The sequence below is a fragment of the Prinia subflava genome, chromosome 3, assembly GCF_021018805.1.
Source record: "Prinia subflava isolate CZ2003 ecotype Zambia chromosome 3, Cam_Psub_1.2, whole genome shotgun sequence".
NCBI classification, from domain to species: domain Eukaryota; kingdom Metazoa; phylum Chordata; class Aves; order Passeriformes; family Cisticolidae; genus Prinia; species Prinia subflava.
In genome coordinates this window covers 17,069,552-17,090,901 of record NC_086249.1, presented here as the reverse complement: position 1 = coordinate 17,090,901, position 21,350 = coordinate 17,069,552, and the positions used below count along the sequence as shown (strand labels likewise).

The 21,350-nt window shown below is 39.4% G+C and overlaps 1 protein-coding gene across 7 annotated transcripts in view; it reads left to right on the top strand.

Annotated features, from left to right (window-relative positions):
- Positions 1–21,350, top strand: part of SLC22A15 (solute carrier family 22 member 15) — a 47,880-nt gene that overhangs the window by 9,141 nt on the left and 17,389 nt on the right. For all 7 annotated transcript variants that reach the window (XR_010079947.1, XR_010079948.1, XR_010079949.1 and 4 more), the window contains exons 2-11: positions 3,830–4,042; positions 7,156–7,288; positions 8,274–8,438; positions 9,464–9,593; positions 11,305–11,520; positions 12,854–12,994; positions 13,776–13,861; positions 15,308–15,428; positions 16,290–16,362; positions 18,927–19,115. Coding sequence is in view for 4 of the 7 variants with exons in the window: in XM_063394072.1 (XP_063250142.1) it covers positions 3,830–4,042; positions 7,156–7,288; positions 8,274–8,438; positions 9,464–9,593; positions 11,305–11,520; positions 12,854–12,994; positions 13,776–13,861; positions 15,308–15,428; positions 16,290–16,362; positions 18,927–19,115 (1,467 nt within the window). In the remaining 3 variants the exon portion in view is untranslated. The remainder of the gene's footprint in view (positions 1–3,829; positions 4,043–7,155; positions 7,289–8,273; positions 8,439–9,463; positions 9,594–11,304; positions 11,521–12,853; positions 12,995–13,775; positions 13,862–15,307; positions 15,429–16,289; positions 16,363–18,926; positions 19,116–21,350) is intronic.

Below are 21,350 nucleotides of genomic sequence, written 5' to 3'. Positions count from 1 at the left end.
CAGAAACCCTAAGTTCTTTCAAAATATGTGTCCACTCTGTCCTTGATAAGTCGCAGGTAATAACCAACAATGCTTACACTCTGCATGGGAAGTGTTTCCTGTCAGAGTGGGTCTGGGCTTGGTAAGTAATTGAGAGGTCACGCTCTTCTCCACATGGTGATTCTTCGCTGTCACTGCATCTTTTCCATCTGTCTTACGGTGTTCTCTCTCTTACCGTGCCACCAGGGAGGGAAGGATATTTTCACAGAGGAATGTGTTGTCAGCAGCAAATAATAATTTTGCAGCAAGAAGACATTGTAGGGCTTTTCTACATAAGAGTTACTGAAGAGAAAAATAAAGTGAATTTAAAGCCAGATCACCCTTTGGAGATGACGTGGAGCAGATGAGATCATCAGATTTTCAAAAATTAGGTTGCCCTCCAGCTTTTCAGCTGCTTGTCATGGGTTCAGAAGAAATTACTCTCATCCTGAACTGCAACCATCTCTTTATCAAAAACTTCTACCAGAGCAAGGTCATTCATTGTTCTTCCTTAATTTCCGTCTTTCCTCAGGGTGCAGTTTTAATATTTCTGTATTTGAAAGGTCAGAAGTTACTGTCTTATTCATTATTTTGTTCAGCAATGAGTGCTTCAGCTGATACTTGTCTAGAATGACCAGGCTAGTTGGGAATTGCTGATGAGCTGACTAAAAAGGTTGAAAGCTCCTCTTCCTAGAATTGAAGTCTTGCTTTTCTTTTTTCATTTTTGCTTCATAGTGGCTAAATTATGAGGTCTAAAAGAATTTCTTAAATTATTCTTGTGTTCATTTTCACTATACACAAATGAAAATTTTAATTCATTCTCCCCCTTCCTTGCTAGTCTTATTAGAGGTTCTGCATCTTTCTTGGATGTAATTTATTATGAAAACAAACATCCAGAAAGCTGGCCAAGACATGGCAGGCACTTCTATTAATACTAATTTTAAGTTAATTTCAAAATCTGTTAGTGAAATAGCTTTAACTGGCTAACTAAAATCCCTTCCACTTAGCAGGGAATGTGGAAATGTACAGGATTGGGGCATTGCCTTTTAATAAATTACCTTACACCATAGTCTTCTAATTCAGGCAGACTATAAAATTTTAACCTAAAGAGCATATTAACAAACAGGAGAAACCTCAGTTAGCAGAACTCTGAGCATCTCATCATCAGTGGCTGGGAGCTGGTGCCTTGTCCGCCTGTGCTGGGTATGCATCTTAATACAGATCAATGCAGGAAATTTGATTGGGAGCTGTTAACATTCATATAAAGCCAATTAAAATGTTTTATGAACTGGAACTATACACTAAATGACGTATATTTGACTTGACTTGGATTACAGAACAAATGAAAAATGAAGGGCTTTGTTTGCCACAGTGTAGCCATTTTATATTTTATACAGTTGTTATATAACATTTCTACTTGATTTGTAACTGTTTTATGTTGTTCACCAGTCTGCACAACTATGTTACTGTTAAGTGCAAGGATTTAGAATTCTTAAGGGAAGAATCTTCAGATTCATTAATACAGCTCTTACTTAAATGAAAACTTTATTATGTAATTAGGTCTAGAGTTTCCTTCATCATGTTTTTAAAATCACTTCTAGAAAATGTTTCTGACCTTCAGAATTGTTAATGAATTTTGAGGGGTGTTTTGTGGGCTCTGTTTTGTTTCCACAATGAAATTAATACTTTATTGTACCTCTTACCCAAAATAAAGGCAGGAGAGTTTTGTGTCAGCAGTGACTCAGTGAACTTTAGTATAGAACAGTATTATTTGATAATATCAAAACACATCTCCATTTTCATATGGTTTGCTGATTGCACAAGTCAATTGAAAGTGTTTCTTTCTTTGTGATATCCTTGGTTGCTGCACCCACCAGGATGCTAAAGGCCAATTGTTGGGGGTTTTTATTGAAAAAACCCTGTAGTGTTTCTCCATGTGCCTGCAATCGCGTATTTCTCTATTCAGTTTTCTGTAGCTGCTTTCACCTGTGCAAAAATGAAAAGTGTTTTGTTTTCCTTCTTGAAACCAAACGCCTTGAGGATTTTGTTTCTTGATCTACTTCAAAAATATGTTTATTTCACAAGACAAAAGCAAGGATGTTATCACTTAGTCCTGACACATAATTGTCTGAGTGAGTCAGAGTAGAGGGATGCACCACACATCATGACCTGTAATTCTCATTTCTCAGTAATTTCAAGCTGTTCTTGAGAGTACTGTATCCACACATCCCTAGCAACATGGCCACTCAGCATTTTAAAACCTCTTTTGCCATGTGATCTTAGTCATTGCTTTCTTTCCCAGATGAGTTCTTTTACTTTTCATTGCTGTCGATCTAGAAGTTGATCTTTAGCCTAAATAATAACAGTTAACTGTATTTTTCCACATTTCTTCTGAAATTTGATAATTTTAGTAGAAAATGGAAAGAGAATTATTTAAAAAAGATATTTCTCTACCTCCTGCCAGTAAAGTAGCAGTTGATCATGTAGAATACAAACAGGAGCTGATGGCAAAAATTGCTTTCAGGTAATAACTCGGGGCTCTGTTTAGTTTAGTAATAATTCTCATTTAGATCTGGGTGTAACTCCAGCTGCTCAGCTGTTGTACAGAACAGAGCAATATTATCTGGTGTTGCTTGCATCAGAATTCAGAGGTCCTCAGGCTGCTTTTTTTGTACCTATGGTTCTCCCAGTTTTGTGAATTATTTGTGAAGCAGCCTTCCGAGAGAACTGTGGGAGCTTCCTGTGGGTATGTTCTGCCTGAGAACATGGGGAGGAGATGCTGGGAGCAAAGCAAGGACTGTTCAGGAGGTACCATCGTAGGGTTTGAAGAATGGAAGGGCATGAATGAGGGTGTTTTATTGGGGAAGAGGTTGGTTTGTATTGTCAGGAGCCATTGTGCCGAGTTACAGTTCCTCAGTTAGGGCTTGAGATGAAGCACTTTTATTTGGAGAATATGTGGGGTTGTTATTAGCAATGCCTTTTGTATCTCTGAAGACTTTATGATCCACCTTCTCTTGCAGAATTTGTGCCACTTTTATGTTCAAACAGGTCTCAAACCATGGAGTTTTAAGCTGTAGTTGTAATGTGACCGATGAGAGTTCTTCTGAGCAAGCAGCAGCAAGCCAACTCTAGACCAGGCTTGAAATGTCTGGGTTTCCAGCAGTTTTATTTATTCTTACCTAAACAAAAGTGGCTATTGATCACTATTTAGACCTTGTGTGTATCTGTAAATATGTAAGTATATTAAAAATGCATGAGTGTGTTCACATGGTTATCTCTGTGTCATCTAAGAATAAAACGGGTCGACAGAGGGTAGAAAGCCAGCAAAGAATTAATTTTGTCAAAACTGGGCAAGATTAGATATGAAACCATGAGGAGGAGATCTAGTCCAAATACCAAATTAGAGGAGTGAACAGCACAGGTGGCAGGAGAGGATATAAGAGTAATATACTTGCATTAATGAATAGGGGTTTTCTTCTCCTTAGTACATCTAGTAACTCTTCCTCCATCAATGATCTGTACCTGCTGTGAGTGGGAGCTTGAGGCTATCTGACTGAGGGAACGGTGGCAAGAGGGAAACTTCTTTTCTCTCAAATATCTGACACATAAGAAGTGCAAGAACCACTTTGTTAAAGTTGTGGTTCTTCAGTGTGTGCTGTTCGGTAGACAGGGGCTATACATGACATCTCATAGTGATAGAAAGCAAATATAAAAATAGGAATATTTTTAATACTGATTCAATCTGGCTGTGGAGGAGACTTTGCTTGGATTCGAGCTGAGCATTTCTGATGTTTTTTGTCTTTCATGCCAGCTCTATGTGGCCACAGAAGCCATCCTCATCGCGTTGGTGGGTGCAACTCCTCCCTACAGCTGGGATCTGCAAGGTCTCTCAGCTAATCAGAGCCATGGCAACCATTCAGCGAGCGAGCAGAGAGCGTTTGGGGAATGGCTTCTGACTGCCAATGGCAGCGAGGTGCATAAGCACATACACTTTGGCAGCAGCTTCACATCCATAGTCTCTGAGGTAAGTCTGAAATGTGTTTTGCAGCCTCATGTGTGAGTAGTAAATCTTACTGAGGTAGTTTTGGGGCTCTCTTTGTACTGCTTTTTTCCTGCATGTTTTGATTAGCAAATGAAACGTGCTACCTCCAGTTAGAGCACAGATAATGTGCTCATGTCTTTATTGGCAACAAAAGCTAGCTTTATATTGCTATGCAGATCTTGACCAATGTTCTGCTCCAGAACTTCCCACCTTTTTCATGTGGAGGTTACATATTGCATCCTGCAGCCCGGTTCCATATTTGAGCTGGAATTGTGACATTCATTTTACTGGTTTGCTCAAAATCCTTCATGGACTCTGAGCTCTTTCTGGCCATCCCCTTGCTGAGCTGCAGTGCATGTAGTGCATCCATCATGCAGTTAGCAAGCACTGGAGGAGCTGGAGGGGAAGTGGCTCCTGCAGTCTTTGTAACTTCAGATACAAGAACATGGGCAGTGGGGAGTCAGGTGGACAAAGCAGCTCCCTGACATTCTATTCCAAAACAAGCTTTGACTTTGTTGGCACAGCCTCTGTGTTTTTAAAGTGATTTCTTTCATGGTCTAGCCACAGTCCCTACAGGAATGATTCCAGACTCTGCACTGATGTGTGCAACACCTGCCCTTCCTGGGTCTGTCAGTATCTGTTAATGTCAGATTGTTCTTTATAAGAGCCCTGAGTGCGTTGGTTACAAGGCCTGAATGTAGAGCTGAACTGTGGAGTCAAGTGTAGCCCCACTTGATAGTTCGTGGCTATTGTCCAGAAGTATTAATGCTATCCAAATTACTCCTGTAAAGCAGTTTATTGGTTAGGAGCATATTAATAAAAATGGCCAGCTTTGGAACAGTACCAAGCCATTGTGTACAAAAGGCATTGCTTCTTATTCTGGCAATAAAGAGGATATGAATACTTATGATACCATTTAAATTAAAGTTTTAATGGATAGTGGATTTCTTAAGCATTATTTAAAATTCAGTAAGGTTTCTGAATTTTCTCTGGGGTTTTTCTTTTTTTTTTTTTTTTAACTTGCCCAAGAGTCTTTTACTCTCTTAATCTTGACAGGTCAGATAGGCTTGTAGAGCCTAGCATATGACATATATTTTATACAGATCTTTATACATTTTATTTGCATAAATAAGAATTTCAGGTAAAGAACAAAGCCTGCTTGAGGAATAAAAAACCCTAAACAAACTCCCCAACCAAAACAAACAAAAAACCTCAACCCCAAGGCAACTTGTGTAGATTCTGCTTTCTAATTCTTTAGCATATGTTTCAGTAGAGGCCTGTTTGAATGAAATCTTCTTAGCTCTTCTGTTTCCCTCTATTGAAATACAGTTTTTATGAATCTGTTGGCTGAATATTTGGTATATTTGGAGGTTATGTTCTAAGCACAAACATTTTGAGAGAGAATGTACATATCTGGAGAATATTTAACCTGTAATTTATTATTCATCCAGTTTCATGATTGATTGTAAAGACCTTTTTTCCTACATATTTAAAGAGGGTATGTCAGTGCTTAACCTTCTGGCATCACTGATAACATGACCATTACAAATTACTCTGAAAAATATTCTGATGTAAAAAGCTTGATTTGTGAATAAGCATATATGTAGCATGTTTTTATGCAGAAAAGCCTTGAGCTCTCTAAAGGGCTTAGACATTGAGATAAATTTTGAGAACAAATTTAGCCTTGCAACCAAGTTAGCCCTTAATCCCGGAATGATTCAGAAAGCATCTAATGTCAACAATTTTCGTGTTGGCAGCTTTTTAAATTTTTATACTAAAAGTTATTGCATGATTGTTGTAGCTGTTATAAAACAAACTGACCATGTTATTTCAGGATAAAATTAATCTTGTATGCAATTATTCTACAAATGTATTTTTCTGGGAATTGTTTTTAAAGTCTGCAGAAGCTTCAAAACCTGATTTATGGTCATGTGGTTGGTTTCAGTTGAATTTTGCCAGTCTTGGCACTTCATGGGCACATTTCCTACTATTATCAGTAACCACCTCCCTGTTAAAGTAACAATTCAAAAATGAAGCAGATATAGAAAGTAAGCAAGTTATTTTCTTGGAGCTTATGAGTGGTGTTTTGTTAGCATCCTAATCTTTGTGAGGTTTAATTGCATGGCTCTGTTATCATGATGAGGTAGTTTATAGCTGAGCTTTGAAATAATATAAGCTTTGCTAGAAAGGATATTTAATGAGATTTTGGTAGAGGAAGAGGCGATTATGAGGAGAAGATTAGAGAGTTATTGCAGGGATAATGACATAATCACCAGCCTACCAGCACAGGAAGAAGAGTTGGTTGTCACTAAAAGGAAACATTATCTCAAGGTGCAAGAGGAATAGAAAAAGAAAAGAATAGATGTGGAGTGTTCAGAGTATAAAAGGAATTAACTTTTGAACATTGAGAGCATGGCATATTTTCATTCTCTACTTCTGTGGGGCAAAGAATTTTGTCAGGTTCAACTGAAGACAGATTCTTCAACTTGTAAGAATCAAACAATTCAAGATCAACTTTGCATTTGGAATTGAAAAGAACTGGAAATGACCAAGTACACTGTAAAAAAGATGAGTGTATGCAGAAAACCTGGCCAACCTGTGTAATAGTACCAAAGTATTGCTCAGGGACAAGACAGTTCATAGAGAGGAGTGTGTGCAGGAGTATCTTCAGACATGAACCACAACTATTTTTTCACGATGTGTGTTCTACACACTGTGGTGACACATGTCAATAGGTAGAACTGAGTATATTTAGGTTAACAGCTTTATGTGAGAGAAGGCAGAGAAAGGGAGAGTGGGAGAAAGTTGCAAAAATTGGATTTTGTGAGGAATCTGTTCTTGATTTCAGAACCAAAAACTGCTTTTGGTTTGGGAGAACTGCAGTTGCTAGTATCCTGTGGTAAGTTTGGGAGACAGCAGTGGGGACTGGTGATTTACTGAATATGATGCTTAGAAGATTTATGAAGATTTTTATCATCTTTAAAATATGTAACATCCCCTCCCCACTATTAGCTGTTGGTGAACTGTTCGGATTCTGATTAATTTACCTTTTTACTGGCTTGTTGTTTCTGGTTTTTTCTTCCCCCTCCATCCAGTGGTTTTTAATTGGCAATGCATCATACAAAGTCAGTGCTGCCAGTTCTTCCTACTTCAGTGGTGTGTTTGTTGGAGCCATCTCCTTTGGCCAGCTGTCCGACCGCTTCGGGAGGAAGAAAGTCTATCTCACAGGTAACCCCTCGACAAAATGAATGACGTGAGGGTGTCATGGCCCTGAGGGTCAGAGGCAACAGCCCAGTTTCTGCTGAGAGCTTGATATGCAGCTGTAAATCATGTGCTGTGGTTTTGTTTGTTTGTTTTGGCATTCCAATATACTCATGCCATAGAAGTTGAGAGAAGGAATTAGTATTTCACTGTTCAGTCACCATTTGAATTTCTGTGAGGTGTTCTGGGTTTGTGTGCTCATGGGATCTCTGCAAGTTCCAATTAGTATTTTTAGTAGTTTTGTAACAGCATTTTTACCTGTATAACCTGTTAGGAATTTGTTGCACCTTTTATCCCCTGTCTGCATGATTTAACTTTTATGTATTTGTGATCCTCATACTGTTTTGAAGCTCATAAGCTTTCTAACTGTCCCTGGATCAAAAAACATTTAAAACTGCATGTTTTGTTTATGTATAAAGTTCTGTGTCAATGGATGAGCATGTAGAGTTTAAAGAAATGTTTTATGTTTTTTGTTTTTCTTTTAAGGAACAGCACTCATTCAAAGCACATAAAGGTGGGCCTGCTCTGCATGCAAACCCACCGTGTATTGTCCCCTGGCAATGTTTCTCTTCTCTGGTTTCTATACACTGCTCTCTAAAAATGAGGAGAGATGTTTGGTCGTGTGTTTAACTGTGGCTTCTGTATCAGGGATAAATATAAAGCTGTCTTTAACCGGAGTCAGACAGTGGTTCTGAGTGTCTAAAAAAATTGGCTGCTATGAACTGAATTAAAAGGTTCAAACTGCAAACTATATATCAAAAACCCACTCCTTCTGTGTCCTCTCCTTTTTGATATTGACTCTAGGTGTGTAAATTTCTTTCCAAACCTTTGGTGGTGGTGGTGTTGACTGTGATGTCTTAGGACAGATGCCAGTGGGCATCAAAGATACCAGTAAATGCTTCTGTTTATTTAGTTATCCTTCTAAAATGAACCTTTCTGTCTTATTTTCCAGGTTTTGCTCTGGACATCTTGTTTGCCATTGCAAACGGATTCTCACCCTCGTATGAATTCTTTGCCGTTTCCAGATTCTTGGTGGGGATGATGAATGGTGGGATGTCACTGGTAGCCTTTGTTCTACTGAATGAGTGTGTGGGTACAGCCTACTGGGCATTAGCAGGTAAACTGCCTTTATTGTCAGAATTCATAGATTTCAATCTCACACACCACTTGAGGCACACAAAGCAGTTGCAAATTTAGCTCTCATTGAGCATATCTGCGATCATAGTCTTTGAACTCTGCTTGTTTAATATGAACCTTAGACAAGCAGGGTAGATGACTTGGGGCCATTCAGGTCTCTGAATCACTCAAGTTGACAAAGATCCAGCTGAAGTGTCTCCATGAATGTTACCAGCTAAATGCTCATCCAAGGTTTGTCACAACTGAGCTCTGTTAATCAGAATGTTGGACTCTGCTAAACAGAGCCAAGCATTCGTATGCTAAATACAAATTCTTTCCTTCCTGGCAGTTCTTAAAAAGAAATCAGAAGTGTTTTTACTTCATAGGAGGGTGAGAAAACTGTTGCTTATATGTTACTGAAAAAAGTTGTCTCATGTAGTAATTACCTTCAGTGTTCAGAACATACAGATACTGTCCTGATTGCTGGTGTTAGACCTGTCCTTCAGAAATGTGTGTAACCTGTGCTGCTGCAGCTCTAGGGCTGACTTACAAAGCCAAAGAAGTGCTATGCTGAGGCTGTGTTAAAATAGGGTGTCTTATCATGGAAGATCATGGAAGCTACAAATGCTCGCTACATATTCCTAAATCTACCAGTTTTTCAATGTTTTGTAGTATTTATTTTTACACATAGAAAGGTACTTTCTTACGCTGCATACGTACACGTACTTATATTTGGAATTAGAAGACTTCATTGTTCACAGGGCTTTGTTGGGTGTGGAGGGTGTAGAAGAGCACTTTTGGGGCTTTTATTAATCTTTGCAATTAGATGCAATACTTCCGCTCTTCATGAATAAAGGACAGGGTGTTCTGTGGTCAAAGAGCTGTTTCTGACTGAAACGCTGAATGAATTTTTGCTAATGAAGAGTTAGTTCTAGCTAGTTAGTTAGTCTGATCCCATTTGTTGAGATTTACTAATGTTTCTTACAGAAGTGATAATGCTTTGTTTTGTTTTTAATTGTATGTTAGGTTCTATTGGTGGCTTGTTCTTTGCTGTGGGAATTGCCCAGTATGCTTTATTAGGGTATTTCATTCGTTCCTGGAGGACTCTGGCTGTTGTGGTTAATCTGGAAGGAGCAGTCGTCTTTTTCCTCTCTCTGTAAGTTGTTTTTCAAACCAAGTTTCATAAAGAAGGATGTAAAAAAAAAAATCCAACAAACTGAGTACCCAAACTACTAAGTCAAGTTGCCTTTCTAGAATGGCATGAAATGGTGTAAATAAGGTATTTCTCTCAACTTGTACACCCCCTTCCCCCCATAGCGTGTGGTTTCTTCAAATAGTGTGCTGCAATATTTGAGCCTGTAAGTCTACACTGTACTGTGTGTGCAGTATTACTGTAGCTGGGAACAGTCTCTGGGGTGCTAGAGAAGCACATCCTGTTCTTTAGCTGGTGTATGTAGATGACCTAAACTGGTGTGTGCTATGAGGCACTATAAATACGTGTTAAAAGATACAGGAATAATTTCATATTTATGCCATAACATGATGCTTTTCTTGTGTTTACACAGAAGGGACAGCATAAAAATTGTTTGCCTGTCCAGTCTTAAAAGTGACATGCAAAAGAAAAAATGGACAGCTCCCTTTAATTTTTTAAATGTGATCTTTTTGGAGCTAGTTGAGGCTTTGTGACTTTCTGCACTGAAAGCTCTGTGGTGCCGTGTTCTTTTCTTACATGCTTTCTGACTTCTAAATCTCCGTAACTAAAAGAGCGAAATTACTTTAGCTGCCATTTAAACTAGAGGTCTTTGCCTTTCCAACATCTATTTCACTTCAGTAACTCTTTGAATAAAGCTTTTGCTCCTCAAAAAATCCACACACCCTTTCAAAGGAAGCATCAGAACTCAGGGAAGGGTCTTTGAGGCTGTTCGTGAGGTGAATGGCAGAGATAACACTTTGGATATTTCAAAACCTTGTGGTGATAGGGACCCTTGGGGAAAAAAATTAACGTTCAGATTGATAGGTAAAACTTTTTTAAGTGAGTTATGTTTGTGACTTCAGAGCTGTGCTCAGAACCCTATCTTTCCTGTAAGAAAAGGGTTTTCTTTTAATTCCAAATTTCACATGGCCTCCCTGCCACATTGCCTAAAAATTGCTCAATGTAGAAAATACAATCAGATTTTTATCCTGGAGAAGAAAATATGCTCCTTTCTAAGCATTTTTTAAGTGAAAACACGGAATCACATTCTTTTAAACTTAGAGGAAGAATATAATTTTTGGTCTGAGGCAAAAATCTTAAAAAGCTTCTGGCAAAAGGCTAAAGTTAAAATTAGTTCTGGAAGCCTGACAATAGTATAAGATTTATGTAGTAGACAATGTTGGAGTTACAGACCTGTCAAGTGAACAGTGCATGTGAGGATCATGACCTTTGCACAGTTTCTGCCTTCTTGTCTACAGGAGAGAATTTGGCAAAAAGCTGAAAAAATGGGAAATGGCAGTTGGTCTTATGGAAGATGAGAAATGGAACCTAGTGGGTCTTAAAAAAGCATCCTCTGTTACTTGTAGTAAAGTGTGCCTCCTTAATTCTGAATTCTCCAAAGACAGGATCCTGATCATACTGTAACTTGTAACATTGGTCTTTCTATGTGTGTATATATGTATACATTCAGTGTAATTTCTTGGTATCTAAACGATGTATGGCTTACGTTTCCTTTCAACATGCTTTGTTTCTGTTTTGTAAGTGAATTTTATACCTGAAGGGTTGCTTGAAAACTCTTTATTATACTGAAGTTCATTTCAGCCTTATTCCTTTAGACAAGTCCTGCGTCACAGAGAGGAAAATCCCTAAAGGTGTCTGTGTGTGTGTGTTTCAGCTTCATTCCCGAGTCCCCCCGCTGGCTCTATTCCCAGGGCCGTCTGAACGAGGCAGAAGATGCCCTGTACCTCATTGCAAAGAGGAACCGCAAGCAGAAATGCACTTTTTCATTAAAACTCCCAGCTGAGAGGAGCTCCAGAGAGGCTGGCAGCTTTCTGGATCTGTTCCGCTACAGGATTCTCCTGGGACGCACCTTGATCATGATGTTCACCTGGTACTGGAAATACTTTGTAGGCCCAGCTGTGCTACTGTGACCTCTTGAAGTCTTTGAGGCCATATGGTGCTGAGAATTGCCTCGTCCTACAGATTGTTAGGGACACTGTACCTAAAAAGGATCCTTTATAGTATTTAAGCATCTATTACAGTATTTCCTTAGTGCATTTCTAGCACAAAGCCATTTTTACAGTCCAGTTCTGAGGTGTTTTATCTCTGCATTTCTATCTTAGTTGAAGTCTCAAAATAGTTGAGAACTACCCCTTCTATTCTGACCCACAGGGCTGCTGAGATTAGTCACAGTGTCCTCCTCTTAGGCCCAGAGCTGTCAGTATCCCTTCACATGGATTATTCCTCGTTTTGTGTATAAGGAGCTCATGAGCACGTGAGTGGCCTACCTTGTCTAATGAGTAGACATCATAGGCAACAGTTCTTTAAGAGGAAGTGTTGGCTGTTGTAGTGAGGAGCAGGAGTCTGTGACGCTCCTTCTAATCACTGGCAGAAATTTAACTCCAAAAGTGCCTGGTTTTTTTTCAGATATCTTAATAGCCCTGAGGTGTTTTGCTGCTACTTTAAAAAAACCTTATGTGTGACATGGTATGCAGGTCCTCAGGCACTACTGCTTATAGGGTTGCTTTTATAATGCATATATTTGGGAAAGATGTATCAATTAAGAATAAAACAAATGGTTTTGTCAGCATACAGCACTGAGCTGTTTTCCAGTTGCTTTTCCAAGTGTTTACTGCAGTATAAATAGTTGATTGTTCTGTTCCTTAAATGAGAATTGCTGATTTGCTGCAGAATGAGTTAGTGACCAATTTCTTTCCTCTCTGTAAAGACAACTCCCTTTACAGGGGCTAACATGACAATAGGGTTACAAAAGAAAAGTTAAACAGAGTTGGAGAAAGAATGGATAAAACTGGGCCAGGGTGTAGAAATTAAAAGAAGGTTGAAGTATTGCTTGAACTGCTTGAGAATTTACACACAATTGGAAAAAGTGTGGATTACAGTGTAACCTGATGAAAACAAAAGGGACAAAGACATTACTGAAGTTAAATAATGTAGTCGTGATTGTATTCTAACTTTGTACTGGTTTATGCACATTGTTCGTAAATGTCTTAAGTTTCACTCAGTAGTAAGTCAGGAACTGGGTCGTTGCTGAGACAAAATGGTTTATTTCCCTAGAAGGCATCATATGCTTACAGAGAAACATTTTAGACCTATCTGCTGAAACACTAAATATAGTTTAGAGTGTATTTTACCAGACCAATGCTTGTATTTGGCAGGCAAAGTGTCAGCTCTGGTTTCACTTTTTTTTCTCCTGTCTTCTGCAGGTTTGTGTGCAGCTTGGTGTACTACGGTCTTACCCTTAATGTGGGTGACTTAGGTGGAAGTATTTATGCCAATTTAGCCCTCTCAGGCTTGATAGAAATCCCAGCATACCCAATCTGTATTTACTTGATTAACCAAAAATGGTAAGTATGGAATTTATTAAGCCACTCAGGGTTTCCTCATAACTTTTCTCCAAGAGAGGTTTTCTGTGTGTCACATCTCCTAGCTTATATCTGTTGGGTGGGGCTTCCCACTTGAGTGCGAAAGTGCCATTGATTTCTCTCTGCTTCAGATAGCAGTTTAACCCATTGATTTATCTCTACTTCAGATAGCAGTTTAATTGTTTTCAGTCACTCACCTAATGGTGAGCCGTCCGTCTGGCTCGGGTGGGGTTGGTGTAGCTCGGAGGAGCCTGCGCTGCCTGCAGGCTAACACTAGATAGCGTCCTTCCCAGCGCTGCCCCTCCATCCCATCCTGGCTGCTGGGGCAGAGCTGTCCCCACGCCACTCTGCTGGGGCTGTCCTGTGGTCTGTGCAGTAGCAGTACCTGTGTGGGCTGCTGTGTGAGCAGAGCAGATTTTCAGCCTTTTCCTGAACCACGGTACTCTGGACAATGTCTCAGTTTTTGTAGAATTTCCTCCCAGTGTCTCCTCTGCGTCTCCTGAGGAGCTTTACAAATGTCACACATGGCAGGAAGCAACCCCAAATCCTAGAAATTGTCAGCCCCTCTATAAAGTTGCCGTTCATCTTGTTATGTGTGCAGCAGAAGCTTGCTTAAAAACGGTGTGAGAGGAAGCGTTGGTGGAAGATGGTATTCAGAATTCCCCACTGCAAATAAGGAGCCGGTGTGAATTCAGAGGATTCATTACTTTGCAAGCCACAAACCTAATGCAGAATATAAACCTTTGTTATCTCTGCGTATCAGGTTTGGTCGGAAGCGAACGTTGAGTGCATTCCTGTTCCTGGGAGGATTGGCTTGTCTTATTGTCATGTTTCTGCCTAAGAAGAGAGGTAAGTATTTTTTTGTTTCTGGAGTATGTGGTAAGAATTGGTAAAAGCAGCATCCTACAGCGTAACAATTTGATGGCTGCTGGAAGATTAGGCTCATACCACATGTGAGTCTCAACTTCTATTGAGTTGGCTGGAGAAGCCAACTTAATAAAAGAATAAGCAATAACCTCCCTAAGACCCTAGAGAAAACTTGTTAGTAAAGTTTGGATTTGAATTTTTGCCTTTGAATTCTGCCCTTTACTTCTGTTCACATCAGTTGTTCCTTTCCAGTCTTTTTGACATAATCCCAATGAATGATATTTCTTGTGGTATCTCAAATAGCTAGATGATAGGTTAGTGTAAGTAGTACCCATGCAACTTGGATGTATCTCTCCAAGTGGAAAACCAGTGTCAGAAGAGCTGAAGAACTGAGTGATGGAGCAAGTTTCTATCTTTCCCACACTTCTGTGTAATGTTCAAGAGTAGGGTGGTTGTGGTAATAGTAATGTGGCCACATAATCTGCAGCTCAGAGAGCATTGTGATGAACTTCTGAACTGGGGGGTCTTTAAGAAATGTGAAGTTAAACATCATTTGTGTAAAGATGCACTGTTATAATTTTCAGATTACGTAGCAATTTTTCTTTTTAAAACCAGATAGATAAATTCACCTTGCTCGTAGGATCTGTGGATATATATTACCTTTCGTAAAATGAGTGAATGTTTCAAAGGCTTGAAGAGTGATTGAAGAAATGAGGCATCTGTGACAGAGTACAGAATTTGCTCTAGATAGCAGTGGGTCTAATAGGTAAAGCTTTTTTAAAGGGGTGCAACTCAAGTTTTTAGAATTATTCCAGGTGCTAGAGCATGGGCACTTGGAAATATTCTGGTTTGGCTGGTACCAATGATCAAGTATTTTTTGCATATCATTCCAAATGTAAGATGTGAAAAGAAAGGACAGAACTGTGACACCCCAAGAAATCAGCTGTGTACTGAACTGCCCAAGTCAGGCAAAGGTGAAGTGCCTTGGGAAGTGAAAGGGCTCACTGGCCAGAAGGAAGCACCTGTCTTCACTGGGCATGAGCTCTGATTTGCCTGTTAAAAGCAAATAAGCACTGACTGTTCTGACAGACTGGATGGAAATTTGGTATGATTCTTTACAGCATCTTCCTTTCAAAGTAATAATATTAGAAGAATACTATCATACTATAGAAATGACAATTAATAAGACTCTTTAAAAAAAAAATAAGTGCTCACTTTTGGAAGATGTATCTGTTATACTCTTCTCCAACTTTCTGATAGAACTAATTTAGTATTTAATTAGTGGTAGACTGAAAATGCTGAGTTGTAGCTTCAACCTTTAGATTCTTCACTAGATTCCTTTTCACACCATACCATTGTGTGATTGAAATGATTGGAGGTGTATTGGACTGCTCAAAAGCCTTACAAGGGTCACATTTTCTCTCTCAGATACTGGAGTGTTTGCAGTGGTGAATAGTCGCTCTCTGTCTTTGCTGGGAAAACTGACAATCAGTGCTGCTTTTAACATTGTCTACATCTACACATCAGAACTTTATCCCACTGTCATCAGGTAACACAAGTTAATTTTGAGTCTTCATTTTTCTGGTGATCTCTTACATGATCATCTTTTATTTCTCTTTTTTTCTATTAACTGTAGTCTTTTATTTAAATTTTTCAGTTACATATAACGATGAGATGTAGTTTTACTTCTAAAATTTCTTCCCTTTATCATCTTCTCACTCCCTCTTCCATGAAATTTGCAGTGTTCTCTTCAGACTAACCATATTTTTATGTAACAGTGAAATAGACCTTAAGCTGCTTGGCCTGCTAACAACTCCCCTTCTGCTAATAAGGATAACTATAGCGCTGCTGATATTTCTTTTAATGAGTGGTTTATAAAACCAGACAACTCTATCATTATACAAGCCTAAGCAGAGACATTGAAGATGCCTGGTCAATAAGCTTTGTAAAAGTAACTCGATGCTTCACAGGCTGTGTGTGAGCAACAGTAAGGTTTCACTCGCTAGGGGCAAAAGTACCCCCTGCTTGTGCTGACAGAGCAGACAGAAGCTTCTGCTGTATGGGTGCAGGTGATGCTCGGCCACAGTGAAAGCATACTGTGGTGTTTTTCATGAGTGGGTATATCTGCTGGTTAGTAGGATTTGAATGAATGAATGAATTTGGTTTCAGACAGAGGCAAGGTGCATGAACTGGAATCACACTTGTTTTGCCTATGTATGTAGGGGATGTATGTAAAGGGGATTTTTTGCTTCATTTTAATCACAAAAATGTTTCATTCCTGTCTTGGGGTGCTTTCAGTTAGATTTTAATTTTCTTTGCCAGTTAATGTGCTCAGGGTCATGACTGATGAGTCTTTCTCCTTGCTCAATAACACGTTTCAAAAGATTAATTATGTTTGGTTTTTCCACAGGAATGTTGGAATGGGTGCCTGCTCCATGTTTTCCCGTGTCGGTGGAATCATTGCGCCTTTTGTCCCTTCACTGGTTTGTCTGAACTTCTGTTATGTGTATTTTTGTGCCTCTGGTGTATTAGAGGCTTACAGAGATGGGAATATTGGGGATAAAATTCATATATAAATTAAGATACATAAATTGCATTTCTTAACAGTATCATGGTCGGCCAAAGGCATTGCAGTATTGTCTGTGTGATTAGACAAAACCTCAGCATTATTTGATTTAGAAGGTATTTTAGCTCTGTAGGAATTTTTGGACCTAGCTAGTGGACCATAAAATATAATAATTTCAAATCACCAAGATGGTGATACCAAATTTTAAACCCTGCACAAGCAATAGCAAAACACTCGCAGGGTTAAAAGAATCACTGCATCAAAATTAAGCATATGGGCTCAATAGAAAGAGAAAAATTTGTTTGTTTGCTATCAGTGCAATTCATTAAGTATCCTTGGGTTATAAATATCAGCAAAGCAGTTTGTCTTTCAGTAAATGAAGGTGATGTGGAGATCTGATATACTGACAAGGCAATGAAAGATTCTGAAGAACAACACATGGGGGTGATACCATTGCATTCCTGTAGTGCTTAGAGTGGTACATGTGTTCAGGTAAAAATTGTGCCAGTTTTTCCCAGCTGTTTGCTGAGACCCAGTGACAATTCCTTTAATGTGGCAGATTTCATCTCAGGTAATTTTCCTCTCTGCCATTTGCTATTTTACATGTGAGGCAGAAGGTTAGCAAGAGGGCAGGTGAGCTCAGGGAGACTTTTAATCTGCAGAACGAAGCACTGGGCAGGTGAGAGCATGAGCACCTCTGGGGAACAATAGGCAAAGCCAAAACTGCTGCCAGTCTACCAGGTGGATTTAATAGGCAGCTTTTATGTAGCAGTTGGGACATCCATTATATTGTGGCTGCCAGAGATTTGATACTGCATGAGACACAAATCTTGCGTCATAATGTTTGAAGGGGTTCCATGAAAATGAAAGTAGTTCTGGTTAAAAAACAAGTGAACCCTGATTTGAGAAAATAATCAATTATTTTTGTGTTTCATAATTTCTTCCAGTATTTTAACATGTTTTCAGTGTCTTTTGTCTGGAGATCTCGTAATAGTAAAAAGAGGAGAAGTTAACTGCAGAGATAAGAGATGAAACGTTGGTCGTTTATTTGATCATAGCCTGCTATTTTCCTCAGTTTAGAATTGGTCTCTACAATGTGAGTTTTTGAAACAAACAGCTAAACTCTTCCCCTTTTTAAAAATAAGCCAGCTTTACTGTGAAAACAGGGACAGGAGTCAGAGGAGGTGTATAAACATTGCTTGAGCTGTCACAGGTATGCCAAAGCTCAGTTGCCAGGAATGCCAAAGCTCAGTTGAAGCTAAAACCAGCAAGGAGCATAAATAGGGATTCTGCCAGCTAAAGGAAATTCAGTGAAAACGCCTGTGGATGAATGGGATGGTTGTTGACGTGGAATAAGCTGAAATACTTGTGCTTCAGTCTTGAGAGACAAAGCTCGACTCCAGTACTCTGCCTGTCAGCACAGCTGAGGAAGCAGCAGGCCAGCAAACAGTAGGAGGAGCAATAGGTTCAAGAACACTTAGAGCTGAAAGCTTTCCATTCTGTGGGGAAGATTCTGTAAGAATGTGATAGTGAAGCAAGTGTTCATCATCTGTGATAAACCACTGTTGTGGTGAAGGATCATTGGTAGGTGTGGGAGGAAAAAGGCTAACCCTGTGTGTGTCCTTAGTATCAGAAAGTGGAACCTGGGTGTTACAGGCTGAGCACCTCTAACTCAGTCTGTGGGAGGATTGAGCCATGATCTCCCAGAGTCTGTTTATAAGCATGTGGAGGCTGGAAAGGTAACCGGGATCAGTGAACATGGATTTATTAAAGACAATTCCTTCTCAGCCAACTTGATTTGATTTGATAGTCAGCCATTTGATCACAGAAGGAGTATGGATGAGGAGAGGGAGGAGAGCAGGGAAGGCTTTTGTAAGGCTCTTGACACTATTCCCACATTGTTAGCATATGTTTATTACAAGTTTTGGGTTGGAGGTTAGATAGGAAATTTGCAAAATAATGTTTTTAAGAGGCTTAATGCAGCCTGGAACAATCTACTTGGAGGGGAAATCTCCATCCTTGGAGTCTTTTTCATATTTGATTATGTGAAGCAGTGATTGCCCTGACCTAATTGTGGCTGTAACTGTACTTAGAGTAGGTGGTTGGCCTAGATGATCTCCAGAGATCTCCAAGCAGCATGTTTATGTTTCTGGGGTATCTGTTCCCTATTACAAAGGGATGTTGCATTTGTTAAAAAGTCCATATGTTAGAGGCAAGAATTGAGTTCAAATTCAGCAGGCTCTTGAAGTTCATGACAAAATCTGTGGGGTTCTAATAGTATTGACAAGATACAATGGACAATACTGGTAAAAAACCCAACCAACCAAGAAAAAAAAATCCACAGCAAAAAGATTGGTGACTTTTGTGCTAAATAGGAACACAAACATTGCCAGAGGGAATGGTTGTAAAGGCTAGGTCCTTTAATACGCAACATGAACTACAAGGAATCAATCTGAACCTAATTCTGTTATTTTTTTCCAGAAATCTGTACAGTGGTCTCTGCCTTACATTGTGTTTGGAGCAACTGGTCTGTTGTCTGGGTTCTTAAGCTTATTGTTGCCAGAGACCTTAAACAGCCCTTTGCTAGAAACTATTTCAGACCTGCAGGTGTGCTCCTACTGGAGGCTGGGTGATGAAGCCATGTCGCTGCAAGCCCTAGATGGCTCACAGGTATACTAGTTCTTTCCCTAGTACTTTTCTGTTGTGTTTATTTCAGCTGTCAGCTTGAATCTGCCACTCTAAATAGATTAGGATAGTGATTCTTGGCCTGTGGAGGGTAGGCCCCAAGGAGAAGATAGTGTAGCAACCCTATCACCACATCTGAAATGTTTTCTGGAAATGCAGGCTGAAATATAGCTGGGTTAATTCATCCCTTCAAGGCCACAAGCTTACAACATTTCGCTTTGGGGTGAAGTGATGTCTGTGCGTCTCTAATCTCTGATTCCTGCAGTGTGCTTCAGCCAAAGCTGGACACTGAAGCTTGAGAAGCCTCAGATGTTAACAAAACCAGAAGCTGTTTGTGAAGGGCTCTCAAAGGCAGCACACTGCTTCCAGCCTGCCCCAGCTGTTCTGCAGTGCCAGTTACCAGTGTGTCCTGGACAGGCTCTGAATGGGTTAAAGCCAGACTAACCTCTGCTATCTCTCCCACTGTTGACTCTGGGAAATGAGATTCATTGAAAACCCTGGAACTAACTCATTGAAAACTCCCAGGTGTAAGCATAAATAAATGTGGCAGCAGCATGTTTTTCAATGAGGTTTCCTTGAATTGTATTTTTCAGATCACTTTATTTTGTTGAACTCCTGGACACCTCTCTAGGTGTCTGTATCTTCCAGTCATGTGGAGGTTTTTTGACGTGTTTACTTCTTTGTGAATGAACTGGGATTAGAAAGAAATAGCTAGATAGCTGGGAGTGGGTGTTTGAATTTGGGTAAAGTTTTAAAGTTTAAATCCTGGTCCCAAAACTTTTAAGTATGGAGGGACTTGAAAGGAAACATGTAACAAAAAAGTTGCCCCATTAGGCTGAGATGAGACACGATCCTTTTAACACCTTTATTTCATTTGAATAGTTGTTGATTGAGCACCCTGAGATTCACAGGTAGTCATACTTATTTTTACAGAAATCACATACTTGTAGAATAGGGACATTTTCTTCATATCAGAAGCTTCAGTAGGTTGCCTTGTTTACCAAATTTAGCTGTAATGGTTCTTGATAGGACAGCACAGTTTAGTGACAAAAGCACCCTTGAAGAAAGGCTGAAAAAGGCAGCCCTGTAACCATTAATTTTATACTTCAGCTGCTTTACATGCTTAACTTATAAACATTTTCAACCATACTGGATAATGTGTTATGGCACCACATTCTTGCTGACTACCCAAATCCATCATATATGTTTACATCAGCTGTTATTTTGGTAATTACATTATTATTACGTCTTAATTGTGCAGATGGTTTACCAACGAAAGCAGTTTTTGTAAGCAGTGCAGGTGTTACAGCTCAGAGGTGGAAGTCACATTTTTATTTTCTTCTTTAACCAACTACAGCCAGTATTAACCTTTTAGGTGACAAGTATTGTCTGCTAGTATTCCCACAAATTGATTCACTTACGTCAGTCCTGTTGGTTTAAAATCTTCTTTACTTGTGCTTCTGTAGGCTTCTTAAAAATCCTGAACAGGACCCTGAAAGGGGGTGTTGTTCCAAATGTTCTTCAGGAACATTTTGCCCAGATGGATTAAAATTACTGAATCCAAATGAAAAAGTCATTAGTTCAGGCCTTAACTAATCCTGTAACTTCAGTGGAGTTATATCTGGAGTGTCTGTGACACATTAGGGATTTATTTTAAAGCTCACAAAGAAAAGTACTGATAAAATGGAGAGCTGTTAAACATTAACCCTATTTGACAAGGCCGTGAGAGGTCTTATGAAGCTATTGTGAGAAAGATTTAGAATTTATTTGGCATACCCTGAATTCCCCCTGTGGAATCATTGTCCTTTTGTACCATTTTCAAGATAACACGTGTTCTGATTGCCCACAATGGAGGTTTTGTTCCTGTTAACATACATGAATGTGATATTCAAGTTGGACAGCATCCAGTGATAGCCTGGCTTTCCTCAAATAGTTTTAGAAGTCTAGGAAAAAAAAAAAAAAAGCTTAACATGATTCCCTTTCCATCTTCTGACAGGTCGTAGTGCTCAAACTGCTTGAAATTCCTTTGCAGTTAACGCACATTGCTGTGGCAAAGCTCCTCTGAAGAGAGATCTAAAGCTACAGATTTTGCTTGCATGGTGCTGTCAGTCAGGAGCACTATTTCCATTTCTCTGTTTTTCACCCTCTCTCTCACCATTCTTAGCATATGACTAGGCAGGCAGAGGTCTTAGGATGGATGCAAGCATATTGGGGAAAAAA